The sequence below is a fragment of the Equus caballus genome, chromosome 14 (assembly GCF_041296265.1).
Source record: "Equus caballus isolate H_3958 breed thoroughbred chromosome 14, TB-T2T, whole genome shotgun sequence".
In the NCBI taxonomy this organism is placed as follows: Eukaryota; Metazoa; Chordata; class Mammalia; order Perissodactyla; family Equidae; genus Equus; species Equus caballus.
Window position 1 is genome coordinate 104,092,233 of NC_091697.1, and position 16,492 is coordinate 104,108,724.

A 16,492-nucleotide genomic window follows, 5' to 3' on the forward strand; every position below is an offset into this window, starting at 1 on the left:
GTTTCAGAACACTCCCACTCACCCAGTGTTTTGTAGTCGTCTCTTGCTTTGTTTGCTCTCAACAGCGACTGTATTTTCACGATTTCATTATTCTGCAAAAGAATGTGACCAGCCATGACCTTCCAGAGTCCCATCTACTCCACTATTTCAGAATTTAGAACTCTTTGAGAACTGACCATATTTAAGAACAGACACGATTTAGAAATGACAGTAGTTAGATATGGTGCAGTCAATGTTTATTTTTGCATTTCCTTTGAAGAAAGGATAAGTTAGCTAAAGTGATAAACAAGGTTGAACAGGGGCTGTTTACGTAAAAATATCTAAAAAGGGAAAAAAACTTTTAGCCTCAAACTTAGATGATCCAGTCTACCTTCACATGTCTCTTCTTGAAAGAGCCCCAAAAAATTCCTCCAGTGGGCTTCTATTTAAGTTAATCGGTTAGCAGTTAGAAAAACTTTACAAGCAATGTCGGAAAACACTCTTTAGAATCTTTTCTCTTTGGCATTACTAGCCCAATCGGTTCCTTGTCACTCACGTCCTACCCAGTCCTGACTGGTGAAGACTCACTCTGAACCCGAGTTCTGAAGGAAAAAAGTAGGCCTCCACGCATGACCATGTTGAGCTCCCAGACCTCTTTTTCCTCCTAGTGTTCATTCCCACCACTTAATAAAAATCCTGCAGTGCTGATGTCTAACAAAGCACTCATTCATTCATCTTCAGGCAGGACAAAAACCCACACACAGATCTCTTACGTGATCTCTGAAATACTGTAGTCGTGAGAGGTAACTCCTCCGTGCCGTTACCATCCGGAACCAGGACTGAATCTAAAAATAAATTAAGTCAAACAGAGACATCAAAGCAATTACCAAACAACATTTCATCTCTTTTTATGCAGTCTTTCTAAAAATAATATTGTTACTTTGATTAAAAACTAAAAATTAGCAGCCCACCAAATAATAAACATCTAAAGCCTAATATTCACCTGCTACTTCTTTTATTTTTCTTTCTTAAGGAGTTTAAAACATTTTACACGTTATGGTGGGGGAGGTAACAGAGGTTTGCACTATTTTGCTTTACTCTCAATAAATAAAAGCCATGAGGGCAAGGCATTTTGCTGAGAGTTGCAATGGGTCAAGGAATCATATTAAACAAAGTCCAGGGTTTCTTCTAACAGCCCTTAAATGCATCCAATAACCTTTACATCTTTACAGGAAAACATCTAAAGAGGTCTCACGGGGACCAACTGTGACCAACAGTTCTCTGAGAATAGGCTAGCATTTCTCGGTGAGCAGAGGACAATATGAAGGAGCTGATGCACCATGGAGCTGGACCACGTCATCCTCCATCTGTCTTCATTCACCGTTTAAAAAGTCTTTTAAACGAATCTCATCTGATTCCGATGTCTCTCCAGCCCCACTATTCTGACTCTCATCTTATGTCCAAGTGGTCACCCAGTTCATTTCTGAACAGTCCTTTGGTTTTCAGCTCTGGAAGATGGGGCATCCAGTGTCTTTTCTTTCTCTACGTTCAGAGCCCTCAGCCTGGGTGGAGAGCTGCATTAGACTGGCTCCCACCCAGACACAGGTCCCAACTTACCTCTACTGCTTCTTGTCATTGGTTTTGCATTTGCCTTACAACTAAGATCTCGTACGCTTAAGTTTGAGCATTCTAAATACATATGACCAGAGGCACATGAAATAAAGCTGGGTGTCCCTCAGACCTTCAGTGATAGATTTGGACTTTCTAGAGAAAGAGTGTTTACTGGTTATGACGCTCTTTCACATTTGATTCTCATAACCACATCAACAACCTGAGCCAGTGTTTCAATGGACTGGAAGATGATCAGGCAAGTGAGAAGCGGAGGTGGGACTCAAACCCAGGACTTGCTCCTGACTTCAAGACTCATGCATATTCTTTCTATCGTCTGTCTTCCAGAAGTAAAAGTAAAACGAAGGGAAAAGTTTGAGTCAAGCACTTGACAAGGCAGGAGAGGATGTTTACCTTCACAATGGAAGTAGCATTATCAGCGAACGTTTGCCGCCTGCTTAGATACGCTTCCCGTTGTTTGTGTCCCTTCCACAAAGCCTGTGGAAAACAGTGAGTTACAGAATTAATTATGTGTAACAGTTTTCCACAGTTTATTTTAGAAACTGTGAGAACAGAGGATATCTCAAAGGACACTGAGCTGCAATGCTGGCAGAGACCCTCCCCTCCAAATATCGCCCGGATGCCAGCTCTGGGGGTGGACCTCAAACTGAGCAGAGTGCACCAGCTCACAGCTCAGCTTGTCCCCAGCTCAGGAAAGCAGAGTTACCAGGCAGAAGCCCAGTTTCCCATTTGAAAGCTTATTTTATCAAGGCCCTGGATGACAAGAAGTAATAATAAAATGGAACCGCTCCAAAACATACAGGTTAACTGGGTGCTGGTATTATTTGGTAACAATGTAAGATGTTTCAAAATAATGACTAATAAGTATCTTGGCTGCAACAAGTGGCCCGCTGTGGCCTGGACTGAAGAGGAAGCTGCTCCACTGACTTGTGACTGGATCTCGGAAAGTGGGAGTGCCGTGAGCGATCATTTCTCATCTCTTTTCTTCCTACATAAAGTTTAACGATGCTTCATCACTATATATATATATATCCATCATCGCTAAAGAGAACTTTTACAGGAAACATTTACAAACACTAGACAATTTTTAATGGTGTCTTTAGAATGATTAAATCCATAACTATTATGAGTTTATTCCAATTCACTTTGAGAATCTTTTTATTGAAACATATCTTTGCAACTCACTCTAATTCTCTGGTTTTCTTTTTCAAAGAAGAAACAAAACACAAGTTCCTTGTGAAAAAGGACAAATAGAAAAATCAAATTATTTTTATAATTTTTTTCATGTCTGCATATATCAATCTACCTCATTCATTCTTTTTTAAAAAGGCACATGGAATTTTATTATCGTTTAAAAAATAATATACTTTTTTGTAATGATTCAAAACAAAAAACTAAGTGAGGATGGAATAAAAATGATCAGCTGAGCCCTTGCTCCAGATTTCCCCCCTCAATTCAAATCCCTAGAAATGACGAATATGCTTTTTAAAAAAACTTGTAATTGTGAAATAATTATAGACTTACAGGAAGCTGCAAAAATTATACATTGAGTGCCATGTACCTTTCCCCGATCTTCCCCCGCAATGGTAACATCTTACAAATATTCTTTTCAAGCAATCCACAATAGTGCTAGCAAATAAGAAGGCAGGTGGATCAAAAACTATGAGGGAAGAGAGAAGGCAGCTGGTATTGGACTGAAAGAGGAGACCACAGAACAAAATTCTACAAAAACGCCGGCTGGCTCTAAGCTCGAGGGAAGCAGTCAGAGTAATTTTGCAAAAGTTGTCACCTTATCCACTTGCCAAGCCGCAGACAAGAAGCAAAGACGGGAGAGTGGGGGTTGGGAAAAGTACAAAAGAGCATATGGCCTTTTAGGAGGGAATGTAGCGATATCAAATTTATAATTTAGCCTTTTGCCTAGTGCTTCTAATTTTCAATGTATCTAAACTAAGGAAATGCAAGCATCTGTGTCGAAAAACTATACATAAAGATTTTTGTTGCAGGATTGTTCGTAAAAACAAAACATATATGGAGCAGAATGTTTACAAACAGGGGAAGAGTTAGATAGAGTGTGATTGCCCTCATCCTGAGGGGCGTCACATGGTAGTTAAGGACAATGAGGAGGAGTCACATAATTTGACCGTGGAAATGTTCTGTATCTTGAGGAGCAGGAAGATCTCCAAGATACATTGCTAAGAGAAAAAGGAGACTGCAGGTCACTGCACCTAGTATGATACAACATGTTAACAAAAAAAGAAAAGCATAAAACGATAATACATATTTCTAGGCAAACAATCTGTACTCAATGCTTAGAAGATGATCTATGAGGACGTACAGCAAAAATAGAGAAAGGGTGTCAAGCAAAACGTGCCACGTACCTCTCCCTGCTTTGAACTCGCCACTCGCAAACGGAACTAATCTTGTGTTATGTATCCTTTGAAATAGTCAAAAATATATGTGTACACATAAACACTCTATCGTTGTGCACAGAAACATAAACATATGTATATGTGTGTGTATATATATACAGGCTAGAGTAGGGCGGTTACTGTCTACAGGTTTTCCGTCTTGCTACACTGTCCCTTTTTGGTCCTTTGGCTACAGAGAGCAGGCTTTTGCTGGACCTTTTTTCACCTGCACACATTGGTATTTCTGAGTTGTCAGCCTCTTGAGTGAGAAGTCTGGGATATAGGAGGCTAAAGGAAAACCAGCGACTTGCCTCCATGTCCTTCCTCAGGTCCCAAGGTTCCCTAGCCAGTCCGCCTTTTTTCTTTCCACTTTTTGGATTGTTATGTTTATTTACACATAATATTCAGGGCTTTTAGTTGCACTCAGAGGGAGGAGGAATAGGGAAAAGCACCCGTATTCCATCTTCCTAGAAGTGGGAGTCAAGCCCAAACAGTTCTTAAGTCCCTGAGGTCTTACAGTTTTCTACACTATTCAGGCCATATGGATTTAAAAAAGTCAGAAGTGTAAAAAGTAGTTATGATTCAAGAGGGCCACCTGAAAAACAATTAAAGCTAAGAGAGTTATTCCAGATGTTTAGTTATAAAATGAATATATAAACGATAAACTTTCTATATGTCAAAAAATAAACAACACAGAATAAAATGACATTCACAATAGCCACAAATTTAAGTACATGGAGTAAACTTAGCAAGAAATATGAAGGAATAAAATTCTAATACTATACTGTAGGACAGACTAATAAATGGAGAGAAATATTGATGTCTGAACTGGAAAATTCATTACTGCAAAAATGTCAATCTCCTCAAAATAAAACACCAATGTAATCATAATAGAAAATTCAGGAATAGGTTCAGAACTTTATCAAACACCTTTGCATTAGCTATTGAAAGGAGAACATGGTTTTTCTCCTTTAAGCTATTATGGTGATAAACAATTTTACAGGAAGATAAGTTATCTGAGGGTTTACAACTGGGGTGAACTTAACAGTGCTTCTCCAACTTTAATGTGCACACAAAATCATCAGAGGATCTTTTTAAAATGCAGATTAGAATTCAGTAGGTCTGGGTTCCAGGCAATGACAGTGCTGGTGTAAGTTCCACACTCTGAGTAATAAAAACCCAAACAAGGCTAAAGGATTTTCAATAGATCATCCATTTAGAAAATGCTGCTATGGGATTTGTCAGTGTGGCATTTCTGAGATGACAAAGAAACTGCTCTCTGATGTCACCAGTGATTGCCTGCACAAGTGGTCCACCAGCATGACAGAGACTTGGGGAAGTGGGACCTAACTGCAGGTTTCTGGATTCCAAGGCAGTCTAATTAGTAAGGTATTTGGCGTGATGGGTCTCAATAGCACTTCACATGGTTTGTGGATAAGACTGTTTAAAAGCACGGAAGTGCAATGTGCAAATATATATCATGCCCTTGTTCCTTGATCCAAACTGAAAGGCAATCAAAGTACTGGGGTTAGCTCAAGTTTTCATCCTGCTTTTCTGGAATTATCTAAGCTCCAGAAATGCTGTGGATCTCTACCTGCTCAGACTCAGAAGCATTCTGGATAAGGAACCTGCCACAGTGACGGATGAGCTAACACTGAAGCGTTCTTCTCTTGGTGGAATGAACCCCAAACGAAGGCCACTTGGCTCAGCGTAGAATTTCCAGTCTACAGAAGCAGAATACCACACGCCTCTGACGTTGCCAAAATTCTACATTCTTCTTTTCCAGTTTGGAAGTTTTAGTTCCATCAGGACTGGCTTTTCCTATTCTGTGCTAACAACGCTTATGCAAGGCCTCTCTGTGAGACTGCAGGCTCTTCTCATTAGAGGCTGTTTATTGAAAACAACTATGGGTATAAAGTTGGGAGGGAAGAGCTATTGATGAAAACGTAAATGGAGACAAAATTCGAAACCAGAAAGTCATTTAGAAGCAGCTTTTTACAGACAGAATGCCTTTACAAAAATGTCAGTCTCCTTTCTCAACTGGTATGAGAACCTGGGAAAATTTATAATAGCCATCTTTTTGTTATCATAAATACATTTTCTGTGTAATGCATCTGCAGCAAAAGAGTCTTTCAAAGTATCTGGACTCCAGAGGTTACTGCTTTGTTTTATAGATTGTAATTATCAATCTCTAGAAAATCTGGCTTTTGCTAAATTGATTGCATTACTTGATAATTGGGCACCTAGGTAATAGTCAAATAACCAACTCCAACTTCTGCAACACAAATTCTTGTGTGATCTCTGTTAGCCAAGACAGCCCTAAACATTTACCTTTTTCTCCTTCTGTTTCAAGGTAAAATCTAGCCATCTACAAGCGTAGTCAGTTACATTAAAACAAGGTGACGAAGTCCCGTCACAGAGCGTCACCCCCTTCCTCCCTGCCCGCAGACGCTGCCCCTGCTCCTGGTAATCTGAATCTGCTTCAGAGAAGCTTGTTTTTCTGTTTGCTGGGATGCTTCAGGCACTCTCCGGTCTGAAGTTCAGTAATTCAGTAATTCCCAGGGCTAAGTTTTGGTGTTTGTCACCATTATGTTTTTTTCTAAAAAGTGGCATTCAAGCTTTCTTCAGTTCAAGTAAAAAAAATATACTGTAGCATCTATTTCTTCCTGTCTCAGTTTTTTTGGACTCTTCCTGTGCCACATAACAACCTCAATGCTGGATCCCCATGATGTGTCCTGAGTCGTCACCTCTACACCTCATCATTTCTAACGCTGACTGAGCACTGAAGAAGTGCACACAGCGGGCAGTCTGCTACGTGAATTACCCCACTTAATCCTCACAACCCTGCAGAAAAATGGGTATTAGCACTTTTAGATGAGAAAATGTATTTTAAATCATCTATTCTTTTCCTCAGGTTTTTGTGTGATTTTTCTCAGGTTCTCCACGTATTTCAATTATTTTCAGGGTTTGCTCTGCATTCTGCTGTTGTAAATTCATTTATATTCTAGGATGTCATTCTTTCCCTTCCTCTCTTTAGCCATCAGTTATCTTTTCATTTTATTGTGCTGTCTTGTTTCATTAAGTCCACGTCTTACTAAATTTCTTGAAAGCACAAAGCAGTTTCAGTGTAAAAATTTCTTGTCTTCTGGAATGAGATGTTTACTTCATTTATATTTTACGTTTATGTTCATTTTTCTTTTTTTTTGATATGAAATTTTCTTTTTTGTTTGAGGTCTTTTTTCTGGCTCACTCATTGTTAAATGTAGACAGTTTTCCCAGAGCCTTCTTACTGTTCAAAAACAACACGGTTACATAGATCCTCCTTGATGGACAGCCTGTTTACTTGGGCACCTTCTGATTTGTTCCATAAGCATTTGAGATAGAGGACTGGCTACTGATGACCTATATTCTCTGAACACTACTCAGCTCCTTAGGAGGAGCCTGAGGCTGGGAGGGTGGTGGAGCTGGGGTGTGGTTGGCATCAGCCTGGAAGCTTTCTCTCCGAATTTGTTAAGACCATTGCATCTGGGCTGATGCCGCCAGCTAGCAAGGTTGAGCTGTTCCATGCAGGGGAAGTCTTCAGATTTCAGATCAGTCCCCTAACTCAGGATTTAATCAGCCACTTGGCAAGAAATGAGATTAGCATGATAACCTTTGGTTCATGGTCTTTGGGTTTTGTGGGCTGTCACGTTTCTACTCCCATCTATAGCTTGCCTTTAGACCTCATGCCCTCGTTGACAGAAAGCTGTCAGAACAGTGAAAAAGAGGCATGGTGGGTGCCTTAGTTCCCCTCAGTTCGATGACTTCTTCAATCCTGCCTCCTCTACTGAGGTGAAGGGAAAGGACTCCAAATGATTGTTTCTGTCCTAGCCCTCCCATGACTTCAGCCCTGGGTCCTAATATCAGATGGATTTTACATGGTGAGCTCTTCAGAACGTCTTCCAACTGCAGCACTGCTCCGCGCCCCAAGACTGGAGAGCTTAGAGTTGGTCCAAATGGAGTTGGTCCAAATCAGCGGACACTCTTAGAATTTTGTGCAAAATTAGAGCCTCAGCATCAGTGCAGATGATTCAGTTTTAGACTTTTGTTCACTTCCTGTGTGTTTTGCCTACCATTTGTTTAAAGAAGGAATAAACTAGAAAACTTACTGGTTTACCTAGAAAAATCCTGTAAGTGTTAGGTTTTAGGAGACATTTCTTTTAAAAAATTATTTCTGTTTTCTAGCATCTTAAGCTCCGAGCAAATTCAAACATTTGAGCACCTATCATAGGCAAGACACAAGAATATGAAAGTTTTAAAAATTTGTTTTCTGCCCTGAAGGATATTACAGTTAGGTGGGAAAAGCAGAGAAGTCCACCAATGACAACAAAAAAGAAGCTCTTCAACTTAAAAACTTTCGATTTAGGAAATTTCATCCTTATTTGCCAAAGCAAAACCCCATCAAACTCTGCCCTGCAATAACAGTTTCACTTTGGATGCACAAAAAAGGACAAACACAGCCTTTTGGAAGCCAGCATGGTGGTTGGTAGAGGGTGCTGGGGGAATAAGGAGGAGAGACATCTAAATCTCGCAAGCTCTTCTCCTGCCAACCAGAAAATTCGGACAAGTCATATAAGCTTAAGAATAACTCAGAACAAAAAGCTGGGAATGAGGATTTGTCCTGCAGGCCTAAATGAAGAATGACAGATCAGATAAGGCAGAAGATGCTCTTGGAGATGCTCAGTCTATTTCATTAGCTCTTCAGCTCTTTCAGGCTAGAAGAGCAAAGAACCTCAGATGCCATTCAACATCCACCAACCACTAAAAACCAATTCATAAAGCACCTGAGTCAGGAAGCAGGTGACACAAGGAGATCCAGCTTTGGAGAAACACGATTTCAACTCTGATCTGAGGCGTCCCTCTGGCTCTGACTAGGTTGGTGGCAGGTGGACCTGTGCAAGTCCATAGTGGCCCTGAATACTCTCTAGAGGACCACAGGTGAAAAATCATTCAACTTTCTCATCTCAAACCCTTAAGAAAGCAGACTTGGGGGCAGTGATTAAGGAAAAACTCTGCAGTCAGATTTGTTTATTAGAAAGCTGGTAGTCGATTGTCCTATCAAATAAAATATTTTCAGGGGCTATGACAGTCTGCTGTAGCTAGTGGTAGGCAATTCACATACCTGTATTTTGACCACATGCTCTTCTTGCTCATATAAAAATGATTTCCTAGCTTCATACTCTTTCCTAAGGCGGGCTCCTGAGCTTGTGGCTTCAAAGCGAAGAAGCAAATCTTCGGAAGCAGACCACATCTTCTCACGAATGTAATTGGCTGTGACTTCCTCAATAATGTCCTGGCAAGAGATATTTCTTATGGTTACACTTCACACATCAGGTGAAAGAAGCAGATAGGATAGCTTCTGGAGGTTTTATCTTTTAGAAAAGGATATGGATAGCTCTTTCTGGTTTGGTTTAAAAACAGATTTGACCAGAGCTGAGGGATGAACTGGCTTAACTTCTTTCTGGCAACATGATTTTGGAATCCTCTGAACTCTGTCCTGAGATAGTACGAGAACATGGCTGAATGATCTCAAGATTTGGAGGCAGGGATGTACGGATGATGCTGGCAAGAAGCAAGCGTGAGGCCTGAGGCCCATAGAGTGTAAATAAGACAAAGATGAGTACAGTAAGAATATGCATCGCCTCCCCCCGCCTCAGGCTGCCAAGGAAAAGCCTGCAGTGCATACGAATTCCTCAGGCTTCTCTGCCGCCTTTTTCTCGCTCAGGCCAGAGTAGGCAGACTGCTGTATTGGGTTGGGGGAAACTCAAAATAAATTTGGAGTAAAATAAAAGACTTGGGGCAGAAGGAAAGGAGGTGGGAGAGGCAAGATGTGCTATCACCGGCAGACAAGGAGACCGAGATGGATGAGACAAAGGGAACAAGGCAGATTGTGAGACGCCTTTATGTGGATCACGAACTGGGTTTACTTTTATGATCTTTGAGAGATGCAAGCAAAGACTGAACTCACTTCCACGGCTGATGCCTCTAGTCCAGCGTGACTGGAATCAACAGATTTGGATCGGATTCCAAATGGATTGGAATCAATTTAAACAATTAAAAGTGAAATCATATAAAAGATGCGTAAATATCTTTAAGAGAAGACATATATGTACATTCACTGAATAAAATCAGTAATTTTAGATTGTCTAGAAGAAATAATTTTTTTTTAAAGTGTAGACTTGCCACTTTTTAATAATTCTAACAGACTGATGCTCGATTTCACAGAGTTCTGCCTAGGGTATCTCTGGATGCCACGTGAGCAGTTTTTGGTTCTGAATTTTAACCCTTTGATGCTGCTTCTTCACAGCGTGATACATTTTTTTCAATTACAGCCTATAGTTTTTAAATATTGTCCGTAATTTCATTTCTCAACAAAGTAGCACTAATAATTCATTGCCACAATGCCATTTTCCTATAAATTGTGGGAACTTTGCCAGTTTTTTTCCCAGAGTTTTGTAAATACCGTACCGGTGATTCTGTTCACAGCACTGCGATACTGCAACGTCTTTGATGCTGGGTGACTTTGAACGATTTTGTAAGATCTATATTTGTGTATTCTATTTTTTGTTTTTCCCCCAAAATGGAACTCAAAAATTTCTCTTAAACATACTACAATGCCTGGATCAAACAGCAGTCTTCACATCTTTTGGGTCCAACTTTTGGTCTCAAGTCAAAAGCAATCTTGAATATTCCTTCAAGGGTATTTCCCCCTGGGAAGCATTATTCACTTTCTAAAGGACCTACATATCTATGTTGTAGGCTAAGAGGCGGAAAGAAAGAAGACATTTTAAATACTAACAACCAAGGAATTACCACTAATTGAGCTTTCGTCTCAAGGAAAACTTGAAGATTCGTTTCTTAGGATGATCTACCATCTCGGATAAGCCACAAAAGCCGTCTTCCCCCTACTCTCTTTGGTGGTGTTATGCAAATAGGGAAAACATTCTAAAAATCGGTACCATGCAGCCACATCCAACTGTAGTTCATGAAAACTTTACTCCACATCCAGCCTTCAAATAAACCAATTAGTTCCTCCCATCACTTCCACGATTCAAATACAGAAAAGCGGTCTTGCTTATCTTTAGGTAACATAGTTTTCCATCAAACACCAACTTCCTACCTCAATTTCTTTTGCCATGAGCCATGATTCTTTAAACAAGCATGAGGCAGGTGTGACCCAGGAACTCTCTTTTGAATCGACGTTGTAGTAGTAGTCATATTTGTCCTGCAGGGTAAGTTTGAGCCATGGACCTTCTTCAGTAGACACTAAAGAAAAAAGTTTGTTACATTCCAGAGAGAAACGCTGAACCCTTCAACATCCATGTAGCTTCTTCGATATGTAAAATAATCTGATGAGTGTGTTTTGTACCAAGCATTCAGATGGTCTAAGTAAACATCACTAGAAATGACTCACTAAAATGGGATGAATTCTGTGCGTTCATCGGCAGCTCTCTGCTAAGCCAAAGAAAAAGGAGGAGAGACTGATGGCGAATGCTAGCTCTGGATCGCATTTTCCACAAGGATGACAGAAGTCACAAATGGCCAACAACAAGGAAAAGCAAGCAAGGAATGTATGCCCGAGGTAGAGGTGAACAGCACCACGAGGAGAAAGGAGAACAACGAGCAAGAGTCCTCTTTGATTAGAAAGACTTCCAGCACCTTCTCTGAGAGGGAGTGACCTACAAGGACTGTGACTCAACATTTAAGGAGGGCCATTAAACCAAAGCAGAAATGACTCATCTTTGCAGACAAGTCTATCCAAAGTACAAAATGGCATATGCAAACAGCAAAGTCACTAAATAGGCAGAAGGAAAATTCCTGGTTCCTCTGAATCATCTTGCTCCACACAACCACACAAAATGAGAAAAAAAAAAAATGTTGAAAGGACTTAATTTGTGGGGAGGGGCATACTAGAAAAAAAACCTATGGCAGTCATGCTTAAATTGGTCAAGAAGAATATCTCTTCCTCATGAATCCATGGGCTACTCTTCCTGTCTAGAAATAAGTTTATTTTGCTGAATTGTCATGATTCTTCCTCCAGATCAGAGAGCTAAAAACAACAACAAAAAAATAAATTCTGACCTAGACCAAGCTAAGCCAACAGCTAGCTGCCAGGTGGGCATTAGATTAATTGCCTTTATAGATAAATCAGAGTTCAAGTGAATTTCCTCATAGAATATCTAAATGGATTCAAACAACTAAGCAGAAGTAACTTCACGGCCCCTTAGTGTATGTTGATTCTTTATTTGGTTTTAAGTGCCTCTCAACTGTTCTATTTGTCAATGCCCAGGAAGAGAGATGCACATCTTTTTAAATGGGCAGTCAGACAGCTGTTATCTGTTTCGAAATTCTGGTCTACTAGAAAATATATTGCATAGTCAAATTAGGATGATCACAAGTAATCATTATATTTCCAGCCACCAACAGTCGTCAGATTCACGAATGCTGTCAGAAGAATAAACACCCTTCTCTAGGCAACTCTCTCACTGGGAAGGAAAGAAGGCAAAGATGGTAAAAACTGATATCTTCTCTTATTTACATAAAAACTGAGAAGAAAAAAGGTCTTAGCTGGTTAAAAACCAACCATATTGGCATTAGAAAGCTGTATTTGGGTTGGGATGTCAGAGGATAATAGGAAAAGAGAATTCCTATCATTTTCACATCAAGTTTGAATTTACAGTCAGACTTTGAGAGGCTGAGGAGGGTGTCTCCAGCACAGAGTACAAGTATTTTTCTTAAGAAATACAGTTGGTTTGTTACGTAGGGAAAAGGGTAATAATGGGTCTTTGAGGAAACCATAAAAGAGAAAAAGGCCAGTTAGTTAAGAGGTAGTGAGTATTCTAAAAGGAGGCACACTTTTAGATGACTTCCAGACGAGATTATACCTATAGGTGAGAGCTACACTGAGCTATAGGATGAGTGCCCTACCTCGGAGCAGACACTACAGTTTGGGAAAGATTAGACATCCTAGAACCAGAGGTGAAAGAGAGAAAAATAAATCATCCTGTTCACTCCCCAAAACAATGTTCATCACTCCATCTGGGGGTGAAAGTCAGCCTTTAATCGCTTAGAAAGCTTCTCCTCTTCCTTTAAGAATAGGGATTGGCAAACTTTTTCCGCGAACCCTTCTTCTTTTTCTGGCGCGAAGGGCCAGAGAGTAAATATTTTCAGTTTTGTGGGCTATAGATTTCTGCTAGAATAGAACTACTCAACTCTGCCACTGTAGCATGAAAGCAGCCACAGACAACACCCAAATTAATGAGTGTGGCTGGGTTCCAACAAAACTTTATTTATAAAAACAAGTGGAGGCTCAAGGAATCCAGTAAAACACTATTAGAATAACTGAGTTCAGTAAGGTTGCAGGATACAAGATCAATCTACAAAAATCAATTGTATGAAAATATGTCCATGCAGAAACTTGTACACAAATATTCACAGAAGTATTGTTCAGAATAGCCAAAAGTGGGGGGAAAAAATCCAAATTCCATCAGTTGATGAATGGATAAATAAAATGTGGCATATCCATACAACGGAATATTATCAGCCACAAAAAGGAATGAAGAACTGATGCATGCAACAACGTGGATGAACTTTGACAACATCATGCTAAGTGAAAGAAGCCGGACAAGGTATGATTCCATTTATATGAAATATCCAGAACAGGCAAAACTATACAGAACACAGATTAATGGTTGCCTGGGGCTGATGGTGAGGGGTGGGGAGCAATGGCTAATAGGTATGTGGTTTTGGTTTGGTAAAATGAAAATGTTCTAGAATTAACTAGTGGGGTTGGCTGTACAAGTTTGTGAATATACTAAAAACCTCTAAATCGTACACCTTAAAAGGGTGAGTTTTATGTGAATTACTTCTCAATAAAAAACCAATTATATTTCTATATATTAGCATTAAACAACCCCAAAATGAAACAAAATGTTCACAATAGCATCAAAAATGATAAAATACGTAGGAATAAATTTAACAAAAGGAATGCAACTTTATATACTGAAAACTACAAACCATTGTCGAAAGAATTTAAAAAGGCTTAACTAAAAGACATGCTACGTACATGGATCAGAAGACTCAATATTGTTAGGATGGCAACAACACTCACATTGATCTAGAGAGCGAAAACAATCCCTAACAAAGTCCCAGCTGGCTCGCTCTCTTTTTTTTGGAGTAAAAATGAATCTAAGGTACCTCCTAGGTTTCTGAATTGGATATCTGGGGATATTTTGATTCCATTCACTAAAACGTGGCACACGGGAAGAGGAGTAGGCAAGTTTAGGAGAGAGAAGATAAACCAAGTTTGGACCAGGATGGATTTGACATTAGGATGGGTCATCTTTAGGAACTCAACCCCTGCGTTAATACAGTTGTGCAATTCTTTCCCCATAAAGGGTGAGGCGAAGGACACTATGGTGACTCCTGATGAAGAGATGTGGAAGGAACAGAGAGGGGCTCAAGGGTGACCAGAGGCCAAGTAAGAAAGAGTGGCAAATAGCCCTCCTCACATTTCATTAACAGGAAAATGTGCTGAATTGGAGGGTGGAATCTCCAAAGTTGGAAATACATCAGACAAACTTAAAAGTAAGTACAAAGGGTACTATTGGACAGACTTTCAGTAGAACTAAAAATATTTTTCTTAAGTTCCACTTCTAAGGTCATATACTGTCACAGTAGCCTCCTACACATGAAAAGTACTATGTATATAACCTATGATGCAGTACAAATAAACACCAGCCTACGAGTCAGGAGACACCTTGATCCTTGATACTAGGACATAGCAGGTGCTCAATAAAAGCCTACTCAAGGAATGATGGATTAACTCTGCCAAAAATTAATCTCCTTGGATCTGTCATTTTCTCCCTCTGTCCAAAATCTCATGAATGTGTTTCTAAATCTGAAAAATGAGTATTAAACTCATGATCTCAAAGATACTTTCCAGAGCTAACATTTCATGATCAGCCATTGAATTGAATAGGCATAAATATTTGCCAAGGTCATTGATCTGATCCCTTGGAGACCAATTCACTGCACTTTATTCTATATTTTGAAGATTACTCTTTATCCCTACTTAATATCGTACAATCATGTATCATTTGTTTCAGAAAGGTTTGAGAGAAATATTAGTGTAAAAGTCAGTTGTGTCACTGGAGGAATGGATCAATAAGCAAGACCTACAGAAAGCAAAGTCTCCTTACATACTGTATCTTCTCAAGTCTATGGTACCACCCACGCAGAGCCAAGTTAATCACAGCTTTCCAAAAAACAAACATCTAAAAAATTTCCTTTGCCATAGATGATCAAAAAAATTTTATAAATGTTCATTTGATAATATTTGTCTTAAAATTAAGAAAATACCACAGAAACCATCATATTCAAAATGATATTATTTGGTGCTAAACGATGAAGCAGCTTACCACGTTCAGATTTTTTCTCTTTTGCCTTTGCAAGGGCATCATAGCACCTGTCAGCACATTCGGGGATTATGTCATTTGGATTACAAACGGAAGACTTCAAAACAGACAAAATATCACCTGGTGTTTCTCGCTCCAAACACTGATTAACATCAACGACCAGTGTAACCCCTGGGTAATGGGGAAAAAAAAAAGAGTTTCTGTTAATGGTTATCTTCTACTTACCCTAGAGGCAGGCAAGGATATAATTCAACCTTTTAGGAGTGCACTGGTATTAAATCTTTTTACCCTTTGAGAGTATGTACCACATATGCCCAAGGCAGTCACCAACTCACCTACCAGTTTAGGTTGTAAGCAGATGATGATCGCATAGGAGCACGGTCTATTAAAAATCATGGTATTTCCTGGTTACTCTTGTGTGGTGTCAAGGCACTAGGTTTTGCTCGCTGTAGTCATCAACGAAACAGGGTGAATGCACACCAACGTGGATATGCAGCCCTTACATAAGTCATTAATCAGTATTTGAGAACTAGCTTTACAAAGACATTTATTTATTTTAGAAAAAGTAAAACGCTATCTAAGCTACGGAAATCCTGAAATTCTCTTGTATAGTGCTAGATACTATATAAGATATAGCACTTCGCAAAATACATGAAAGTTGTCATTAGCAAACTACATGAATGTTCTAGAAAGGCAACAGGCACAGCTGGTGGATATGTGCAATGGAGTCCAGAAACTTAATTCTGGAAACAATTTAGACCCAGAAAGCATTTTATCCCATTCAAATTTCTGCTTTTCCCTGTAAATAAAACCTCACTGAACTCTTAGTTGCCCAAGAAAAGTTAACACATGAATTCCTTCTTTTCCACTTTAGGTCCAGGTAAAACTATTCCGGCCCAGCCAAGGGAACTACTGTTTTCACAACCTGTAAATGTACTGAATTAGAAATATAGAATAAAAAAATAAAAGAAACCAGGTTAAAATATTTTCTAGATGAAAAAAGATCTTGATGAAAAGAGA

General features: G+C 39.5%; 1 protein-coding gene across 5 annotated transcripts in view; it reads right to left on the reverse strand.

The window, feature by feature from the left end:
• IQGAP2 (IQ motif containing GTPase activating protein 2) overlaps window positions 1-16,492 on the reverse strand; it is a 267,737-nt gene that overhangs the window by 59,223 nt on the left and 192,022 nt on the right. For all 5 annotated transcript variants that reach the window (XM_023618155.2, XM_070234658.1, XM_023618156.2 and 2 more), the window contains 6 exons: window positions 15,476-15,643; window positions 11,176-11,321; window positions 9,178-9,348; window positions 2,002-2,085; window positions 753-824; window positions 23-92 (listed from right to left, as the gene is read on the reverse strand). In XM_023618155.2, coding sequence (XP_023473923.2) covers window positions 23-92; window positions 753-824; window positions 2,002-2,085; window positions 9,178-9,348; window positions 11,176-11,321; window positions 15,476-15,643 — 711 coding nt within the window. The remainder of the gene's footprint in view (window positions 1-22; window positions 93-752; window positions 825-2,001; window positions 2,086-9,177; window positions 9,349-11,175; window positions 11,322-15,475; window positions 15,644-16,492) is intronic.